The 10,579-nt window shown below is 40.3% G+C and overlaps 1 protein-coding gene across 1 annotated transcript; it reads left to right on the top strand.

Moving 5' to 3' along the window:
- Positions 1–9,365: 9,365 nt before the first annotated feature.
- LOC111071755 lies at positions 9,366–10,579 on the top strand. Its single transcript, XM_022363261.2, has one exon. It carries the CDS (start codon positions 9,548–9,550, stop codon positions 10,469–10,471), a length of 924 nt encoding a protein of 307 aa, XP_022218953.2. The 5' UTR covers positions 9,366–9,547; the 3' UTR covers positions 10,472–10,579.

The raw sequence follows: 10,579 nt of genomic DNA, 5'->3' as shown, positions 1-10,579 counted from the left end.
AACGTTTCCTTCTCTTCGTTACACACATCCACTTTTACCACAAATCTAATATACCCCTTAACTCTTCGAGGTATCGAAAGTAAGACGACAAGCAAGTTATTCTTTAACTGATAGAATTTTGGAATCCCTTAGCTGACCTTTCCATTGCTGCTTTCCTCCCAAAAGCAAGATATTTGTTTTTTTACTTGGTGAAACTTTAATTTTTGTTCTTTCCAGCTTTTGGGATAATTATAAATTGATGGTTAAGAGAGTTTTATTTTATTTTACATTTGTGTTAACTTAAGCAAATAATCATATAGCCCTTAGAGTAAAATATTTGTATTAAAAAATTTGATTCATAAGTGAATAAGCAAAGGATTTTAATTATTTTTATTGTTTTAAGCATAAATTTTGGCTTTATTTGGAAAATAATTTGGTACTTATATTTATTTGTGACTGAATGTATGGAGATAAAAAGATGTCCGTCCCAGGCAGACGGAATACAAATCAAAAAGGAGACGAGAGCAATCAGCTTCATTGCGACTCAATCATACATATGTACATATGTATGTACTTAGACAAGATCATTGAAAAAAGGAAAATAGAGAAAACACAGTGCGTTGTCAAAGTTGACATATTCTACAGTATAAAATAATCATAGATTTATAATTCGGGAAGATAAGAATAACATCTATTCGTTTTAAAAACATATTCTCTGAACACCCCTATTATATGAATCTTCACTGTATTCCACTTTTAGTCGCATAGAAGAAGCTATTTTAAATTTATATATATTATTTACCCATAAATATTGACTACCCAGCACACTCCACCTTTTTAAAGTCCTTTCACTGCATGCCGGAAAACTGCTAAAATTTTGTTTATTTTTTTTTTTGTTTTTGATTCCCTATTCTACACCGATTAATCCAACTACTGTTCCACTCCTCTATTTTTTTTTTTAACAATTTATCATCCTTTTTAATTGACCTCTCTCTTATATTATTCCTGTCTCCTTTCGCAGGGGGCGCTTAACGCATTTGTGCCAACTTAAAAGCCATAAAGCCGCAACAATAGAAGCTGCCTCCATAAAATATCTTCCTTCTCTGCTCGACTCGACTCTGCAACACTCCATTCCATTCCCATAGGAAGACAAACCAAGCATTTACGCATTTTATGCAAACTTACGCATTTGGAAATGCCTGACGGATTGTGGTGTGGGTGGAGGAGTCCTGCCTGCACTACTCCTAGCGTAGGTGCCCTTGCAGTAATACGAGGCGTGCCAGAGATGGAGAAGCTTGGCTTGATAAACTTTAAGCCACAAATTTGCATGGAACTGCTGCTACTGCTGCTACGGCTGCTTCTTTTCCTTCGACTACAAATTGCCATTAAATGCAGCAACAAGAGGCGGCTGCTCTTACGGGTATTGGTATGGGCGTGGCCGTTAACGAATCTATGTAGTCCCGTGACTGCCATCCGCTCCACCTCCAAACTTTGTACTCCAGTTGAGTGGCGCTACCTGGGCGGGAGTGGAGCTGCCAGCCCAACAATAACTGACACCAGTTGCTGCTGCTTTTGCTTTCCACTTTCCACTTTGTTGCAACAATTTGCGCGCCCCGAGGCGCCGCAAGGATACGCTGTGAGAAAGGACGAAAGATGATGCTGGGATGCTGCTTCATTGCATTTAATTCATTTTTATTGCAGAAGCTTACAGACAGATAGAGGTAAGGGATACACATAGGTGGGGACGAGCAGAGCAGTGCAGTGTGTCGGGCCAAAGGCCACTTGGGTGTGCTCTTTAAAATTATATTGGGCAAAATTTTATGCAGTTGGAGATGCTAAGCTGGTCGCAAGAGCCAAGGATGCAGCTAACCAGCTGCCATTCTCTTCGGCTCCAGCTCCAGCTCTATTTCCCATTTCCCTTCCTGTGCACTCCTCTGGCGCTGCATGCTATACAAAAGTTTTTACAAAGTAGCTGCGGCAGCTGCTGCAAGTTGGAGCAGCATCGCAACCATGGGCGCCAAGGATGGGGCATGCCACGGACAGGACGGGACGGGAGCGACAGACAGACAGGCATTTTGATGAAGCTGCTTTATATATTGGGTGCGGGTTTTCGTTGGGTGGCCCTGGGTGCTGGTACTGGCTGTGTCCGTAGCTGCCAGCAGCAGCAGCATAATTTAAATAGCATGTAAATTAGACGGAAGTCTAAAACGAGTGCATAATGTCTGCTAAAAGTGTTCTAAGTGATTGTAATTTAGGTAAAAGTTGCAGTGAAGGCGCGAGGAAACAGACTTGTGGCTTAAAAATTGTCTTGGATGATCAAGTGTTCGACTGGGCCAATTGCCGAGCAAATTGATGTCCAAGTCAAAAAAGTTTCTGCTGATAGGAAGAATGGGTTTAGGCAATAGATTAATACTTACCCCATTTTCGCAACGAATTTACATTAAAATTTGTATACTTACAACTCATCAGTTATTACAAATTTGATTTATAATACTGATGCGGGAATGTAACAACAATTTAGAATTACTAAATTATTTTTATTGCAACAAATATTCAAATGGATGTCTTCCAGTTCTTATTTACATACAATTTTAAATAGTTTGCAGCTGATTCACCGTTTAGTACGTTTATTTGTCGTGGTCAAGTCTTGGACCTCCTCTCGGCGTCCGAGAGATATACACGGAACTTCTTTTCATAGCTTAAATACACATCCCAAATTGGCACTGTAAAATTCCCCTTTTTTATTTTCAAAATATACCATAACACTTGGACACAGATCCTAAGTCTCCAGTCTGTGCCCTCGTTTATGTCACACTTTCCTCACAGCCACTTTAAATGTGAGAGAAAAAAAAGGAGAAAAATCGTTAAAACTTTCAAATACGAGTACTCTTCATTGTGCACTGTAGTAGTTTGTGCCCCCCCTTATCAACTATCCTTGAACTTTTTTCTTCGTTTTCATTTCCCGATTGAAGAAGGGGGATACCACCCTTATATATGTGTGGAACAGGGGAAACAGAGCCGAAATGAGTGCGGGATAGTGGAAGCAAAACCCAAAACTGCGTGGTCCATGCTAGGACCTGGCTCAAAGTATTCTGGGATTTGCTTGGGTCTTAACACCTTTCACTTCCGTATTTGCCTTTTGCGCTTTGTCATGTGGCCTAGCCATCTGGCCTCAACAGAACAACGGAATCCGTTTTCGATTCGAAGTGGAATTTCCTTTTTTTGCGTGTGGGTTTTAAGTTGGTCCTTGGAAATATGTATGTGAAATATTTGACGTTTTACATGATTAAAGATTACGCATAAACGAAAATAAGCCGAAAGCAATACAAGTTTCGCACAAAACTGTGAGTATTCTTCAATCTCAAGATTATTCTTTATAATAATTCAAGAATTAAAACCATTCGTATTTGTTTAAATGTAACAGCAACATTATAGTCCAGATTTATACAAAAATTACTATGGTGCCTGATGAAAGTTGCTTACGATGAGAGCAAAACATTTTTTTTTTTAATTTCAGACTGCAACAAGTGAATTGCTCCGTACAGTATTCCCTTTATTCCCAGGTTAATTAGCTCCAGCCGTCTAGCATTAACCACTTCAGGCACCTCTTCAACAAAGTACTCCAACAATAACAAGGAGTATCTAAAATAATTTTACCTCTTGATAAACGGGCACTCTGCGTACTGCAGTGCAAACATACTTCCAGATCAACTTTGTTAACTTCGCCACTAAAATACTTAACCCCATTTTGGGCCCCATCATAAAAAACAAACCCACTGGAGGCGCACTCTAATCTATCAATAATATTATTACTTGTTCCTGGCTAGTGGGATGCTCTCTTGTTCAGCTCTTGTTCAGCTTGCCACATGGCTTGTTGCACTTCTGCCCTGTCTCCCAGAAGTTTTAACGATATAACCCGAAGCCAGTCCCAGTCCCAGTCCCAATCGAGTCCCTGTAGGTAGGCAGCTACTCAACGAGCTTGGGTAATTCCTTAGGTAAATTTATAATTACTGGCAGCAACTTGAACTAGTTACGCCTGCAGTTGAAGTACTTTTCCCACTGGACAGGTGTGTGTGTGTGTGTCCGTTGGGGCCAAAGGAGTTGGGGCTAAGCTGCAAAAGTTGTATCAAGTTGTTGTCTGGGTCGGCGACCAAGGCGACCAAGACGGACAAGGCGCCAAGGCAATCTAATTTCCATTTTGCCAGGCAGACGGACCAGCTACTCCTACTTCTCCGCTTTCATTAGTTTTTCATGCTGAGGCAGCCGCACCTGGGAGTGGCTAAAAAGTTCATTCTAAGCGAAATTAAGTGCCATTTTTATTCGATTTTGTTTTCCCTCGTTTTTGGCTATGGAAAGTGCACTAGGAAGTTACACAGAAATTACGGAGAGAGAGAGAGAGTTTTCCCTGGAGCCGTTTGATATAAAGTTGTTTCTGCTTTGCAGCTCGACTTTTTTCATTGATTTTAATGAAAATGCAATTAAAAATTTAGCATACTCCGGGGTATAAGTGCATTAACATTAACTGAAAAATGATTTATAGCTCGTTTGACATTTTAATTATGCTCGTCGGCGAAAAAAAAAAACAATCATACATATATGTGGATATTCGTATGTGCGTGCAACAGAGAAAGTGCGAGAGACCTTTCATCATCTTTTTTTTTTGGTTTGTTTAATTTTCCGGCCATTTGTTTTAATTTTTGTTGTTTGGTGTTCAATTTTTAATGTTCAATTAATTGCATTAAATTATGTGCAAAATTATGCACTTAAAATACAATAAGTTTCAACCTACAGGCAGAACTGACACAACGGATCAGCGGAAAACTGAATCAAAAGCGGGACATTTTTTATAATGATTCAAGTGCATAATGCATAATGCACGAACGAGAGGAGAATGGGAACCAAGTGCTATGCTCGATATCAACGATAGATGTAAATCATTGGGGACATTTAATTTAGATGTACCCGACCCATACTAGTTTTATTTATTATAGTTGGTCTGTCAAAATGGACTTAATTAAGGGTAGATTATTTCGATTACACTAGTCGACACGATATTTTCGCTGTGCGCCAAAATGAGTTTTTCTGATAGATCTCGGTATTTGCAAATTGTTAACGAATTATAGTTCTTTTTAAGGTTTAGTTTTCCACACCAAGGCTTAGATATAAGAATTAAAAATAACTGTCCACAAAATTTACTGCCAAAAAGAACATGAACAGGTACGGTATACATATGTATATTTTGGCAGTTGGACCAAGCAACGTACCCGAACGGTACCGGTATTTTTTCAGGTAAATGAGTTTTGAGTCGTTTTGGTTAAACGGCTGCAACTTGGCCGTTCATCCATAGATTCTATCAAAAAACAATACCTTAAATGACGATTAATTATTGCGTCTATCTAAAACCGAAAATTCATTCCAAGAAACATTTTTTTTCGACTTTACCTGAGTTTTTAAATTCAAAATTTTGAATTTAGAAGCTTAATATCTTCCAGATTTAAACTGTTGCAAAGTGTCTGAGTTGGATTTATAGCTGCATTTGTTAGCTTTTCAGAAATGCAAATTTCTATGCAAGTCTTTAAACATTTTTAATCCCGAAATCTAGCAGTAAAAGTCATTTTGGGCCACAACACGAAAAAAAAGTTAAATTTTATCGAGTAGAGTTTTCGTAGATGTATTACGTGCATTTACATAGTTTTGTGGCAAATTCCAGAATATTTTCAGCCATAAATCTAAGCGAATTCCCTCGGGCTAACCTTCAACTATGGTCGTTGTTTTCCATAACATGCCGTGAGTCTGTCTGGCAAATAATCTCTGCCTGTTTGTGCTCCCCAGAAATTTCTTTTTCATTAAGCCCAATCTCCTTGAGTTTTCCCATCGCCAGCTCCCTCTGTGCTGGGCAGCGCATCAAAAACCAATTAATTTTTATGTTCCAGCTTTGTGCTGTTTGTTGTTCTATATTTTTTGCAACAGCAGCAGCAAACAGCTACAACAATGTGGCAAGAGAATGCTGGACAGGACATACGCATACAGAAGCAATTAGTCAGAAAATTTAACACAGTTCATTGGGCAAATTCGAACATGGCCGAACCTAATGACATAATTTCGCCATTCGCCATTGACTGGATTAGATAATGCCCACAATACACACGAGCTCACAGACACGCAGACTCTGAGGAGAGGCCTCCGCCCTAATCCACCAGCCCCGACTAATTGTTATAGGTCCTGGCCGGGACACAAGACAATCTGTTATAAGCCTTCAGCTAAAGATTAATGATCAGAAATCCCCTAATGAAGTTATTCGGGAACAGGGAGGAATTGAGATTGGATTGCGTCTGCCCAACCCGATGAAGTGATGATGAACGTAATGACAGCAAAAAGAGAGGACCACAACTAAATGAAGGAGACGAAAGCACACAGCTCCGGGGGGAATCTTCTTTTTATTTATGATGCATTTAAATTGTTGCTCTTTTGCATATTTACCTTGTTATTTTATTACGTGCCGGAAATGAACTGAAATATAAAATAAAATAAAACAAAAAAGTACCCTGAAAGAGACCCCAGCGAAAGCGACCCCAACATAAACAGCGCGAAAACATTGTCACAGCATGAAGTCGAATGTTTTTTATATGCAAAAATATTTCATTTCCTACAGCAGCGAAATGTTAAATAATAAAAAGAAAACAACAACGGGAAGAGCTGGGAAAATCAGCAGGAAAATGAGCGACAAAGTAAAATTCATAGTGGCGAGGAGGGCCAGAGACAGGGAGACAGGGAGAAGACAGAGCAAATAAAAAAGTGCAATAAAAATCTGTTTAACATGAAGTGCGGCAAACGCACAAAAGTATGCTCCAGCGACAACTGCAGAGAGAAAGGATCTGAAGAAAAAGGAGCTGCGAAATCATCCTGTTATGTTCGTTCCGGCTCCTCCCATACACTTTACAACTTATGAGTGCTAATAAAATTCACTCGGCATATCCCTGACAATTCACAAAAAAAGTAACAGAAGAGAACTGTGCGCGTCCCTCAAGGTGTGCGCTTTGATAAAGAAATCGCCCCTGAAAGCAGGTCCGTTTGATGGGGACAGAGGTGGGGGTGCTTATACATACATACATACATACATATCCATGGACAGCATAAAATGCAAGGATTTCATTTTAAATTTCACAATTTATTGTGGCAGTCATGGACACAACAGTTTTGTGCAGCTTTGTGCAATTTCTGTGATAATTCTGCAAAGAATGGAAAGAGACGACGCTGCTTATGATGATGAAATCCCACTTCATGATCTCCCCGAGGCTTAGCCTAATGCCAAGCTTATTGAGAATTAGTGTTCGAGATTTATGCACTCTAGATTTTCATTCTGAACGAAATGATTTCTCACACTAATGCAATGAATTTGAATTAAAGGTGCCATTGTCAGTGGAAAAGTCAGTGGGAATTGGGAGTTGCAATGTAAATGTTGTCGCCGAACAATTTATTCGCGTTAGAAACAGACGATAGGAGTTTTCGTCTTAAATAATCTCAACATGTGCTTATAGCTTATCCAAAGAAAAAATAATAATATTGGAAATTATAATTTTCATGAAGACTTAAATCCATTTTAATTTATATATGAAGGAGGTACAAATATTTTCATTCAAGCCAAGTACTATATACGAATGTGCTATATAACATATTTCGCTCGGTGCCCAGTGTGACCAATGTGGGCTAGGTTTATACTCTACGGTTACACTGTTTTGTGTTTGATTACAAGCAGAAATTTGTTAATATTTCAAATTTTGTATTGAAGCAAGCAGAAATGTGTTATTGTTTGCCGCTGTTGAGCTGGAGGACGACAATGCACACCGCAATATTGGATAATTCCGATCCTGCAGGGCAAATATGTAATCAACATGATTTTTATCTCCTTATAATTTAAAAAGATTAGAGCCGGGTATAAGATTTAAGCCTAGTACACAGATCCAAAAACTGTTTGCTAGCAAACAGATGTCATATATTTTTCGAGCGACCAGTGCACTGGTCACCAAACAAACAAAACCAAGCAGCGGTCTGAGCAGTGTAACCGTTCGGAATGCAGTGCACACCTCTGGTCACACCACTGGTCGCTCGAAAAATATATGACATCTGTTTGCTAGCAAACAGTTTTTCGATCTGAGTACTAGGCTTTAACAAAATGCATTTCTTCGGCTGGGGTCGCTCTTCCCCAGGCATATCCTGGGCTCCCCAATATTTTATTGGCAAGGTAATGTGTCTGACTATCAGCAGCAGCAGATGGCGACGACTCCCGTGCCCACCACCGCGAAGACAAACTGTTTTGAAAGCAATATATGTTTTATATTTATAAAAATTAATTAAAATAATATATTATAATATCCATATAATTGTCCTTGAGTACTGCCTTCCGTACAGAGCCTAGAAAACAGGTTTTGCCGTAAAAAATTTCGTATCGGTTTCATACGAATATCAACCCTGATTCTGTTCGCGAGGTGTTTTTTTGGATCTGAGTACTAGGCTTAATAAATAATAAAAACAATATAATCTGTTTACTGCCTTCGACTGCCTTAATTAGATTCAATTTGTTTTTATTTTTTGCTCGAGATGGGAAAATACATTCGGTTTCTTTTCCATTATCTATTGGCCTGTCTTCTTTCCGAACTGAGTACCGGTCTCCAAAACTCCTGCTGCTGAATTTTCAGTCGACCGAAGTACGGTATACATTTTTATCGTTTCCATACGAATATCATCCCTGAATCAGTCGACTGAAAATTTAGCGCATCTGATTACCAGTGCTGCCAGTTTGGCCATTTTCAGGCTAGATCTAGCATTTTTAAAAGAAGACCAGCTTTAAAAGTGTTGGAAATAGTTTTTTGTGCATTTCGTGATGGTAAACTACGAGCCACACCATCGAAAAGCAATCGATAGTATCGATAGGTTTTATTGTGTTGTGTGGTGTGTAAATAATGTAAACTTGACAAACATTTTCGTGCTGCCGGGGCGGATAGTGGTGTATTTAAGGATTGTCTTCCCAAGTTCCCGCAGACACAACGAAGCCTACTGCTGCAAATGATGTTTGTCAACATACGGCCAGCAAAAATCATGTGTCAGTACTGGGCTGCTGATAAACGCTGTCGTGGAAAGAGTGTTCAGTCAATATAGATATGTAGTTAAAACTAAGTTGCGCAACAGTTTGCATATAAAAACATTAAATGCAATCTTAAGCATAGGATTTGTTTTTAAAATGAATAATTATTTAATACATTTTAACCCTGTTTTAAATTAAATAGATATGCGTAGTTGCCACAACTACGAATTGCCAGGAAAATATTTGAATTTAATTTCATTTTAGTTCTGTCTTATTTAATTTCGATTTTAGACACCTTTGGCATATTTTTTTTATCGAATCTAGCTTATATTGACACTTAAATTCGGGCAGCACTGTTGAGTAGTCGGCTTCACTAAAAAAGTGGGATCAAGAACCCCAAGCAAGTTCCCTTGGGGAAGTGACGTTTCAGTCAAACAATCAAACGTCAGGCGAGCTTCATTGACAGACTGGAGCATTTCGATAGCCATGAAATCGAAAGGGACACTTCTGGCAGCTATGCTACTGATGGTGCTTATCAATCTCCAGATGAGTGAAGGTATTTGGTTTCCCTGGTACTTCCATCGCTATGGACTGGAGCCGCACTCGGCTCGTCACAAGGGACTCGGCGGGGGGACAGCTCCGGCGATTCCCAGTGCAAAACAGCCAGGGCCGGCGAGCGGAGCCAAGCAGGGAACAAGCAAGGACAAGGGCAAGGACAAGAACAAGGGCGGTCCGACCTGTCCGCCTGGCTACGAGCCTAAGGACCCCAAGGCTGTCCGCGAAGCGGGATCGACAACTCGTATCTGCGATGATAATCCCGTGCTGATGCAGCTTGCCCGTCTCTATGTGGTCAGTCCGGAGAGGATTGTGCTGCTGCTGGCCCAGCCCTCCCTGGTGGACTCGTGCGCCGAGATTCGCGATGTCCTCTCGAACATTCACTCTGCAACCAGCAAGTGTGTCCTGGCCCCAGACAATATCTACGGAAAGCTGAGCGATGGACTGGACTACTTCAAGGAGGTTGTCTGCGAAAGCGACTGCGAGGGCAGCACACGCAAACGGTTTGCTGGGCTTTTGGAGTCCCAGAACTGCATCCGGGAGATGCGCACCGACATGATCGAGTGCGAGGCCCAGCCCGACTGGTATGAGACGCGGAATAAATCGAAACTCTGTCAGATCTACAACGATGTCCTGGACTGCTACTACACCAGGGCGGCCATGCTGTGCGGCATTGAGTCGGCCAAGCAGCTGAGATCCTTTGCTGCGGATAGCATGGGCCGGGCCATGAACCACAAGTGTGAGGTCAGCAAGAAACTTCCGAGGGTAGATAATGCCATGCCCTCAATGGCGACAATCCCCTCGCCCATGGGTATGGCTCTCTCTATCCTTTGCTTGACTCTCATAATTTGTTAAGGTTTTTCTTTCGGACACTTTCCTTTATGGTTATTTTCCATTTTTATTATATTTTATTACCAGCATACCGTGTGCAAATTGTTGAATAAATGTGAACATTTAGTTGAA

This window comes from Drosophila obscura, unplaced genomic scaffold (genome assembly GCF_018151105.1).
Source record: "Drosophila obscura isolate BZ-5 IFL unplaced genomic scaffold, ASM1815110v1 contig_46, whole genome shotgun sequence".
NCBI lineage: Eukaryota > Metazoa > Arthropoda > Insecta > Diptera > Drosophilidae > Drosophila > Drosophila obscura.
The sequence above is the reverse complement of the archived record's forward strand: the minus strand, read 5'-3'. Positions and strand labels throughout refer to the sequence as shown.

Excerpts from the sequence above, each read along its gene's own strand:
- LOC111071755 (XM_022363261.2), top strand. The coding sequence starts at position 9,548 with ATGAAATCGAAAGGGACACTTCTGGCAGCTATGCTACTGATGGTGCTT.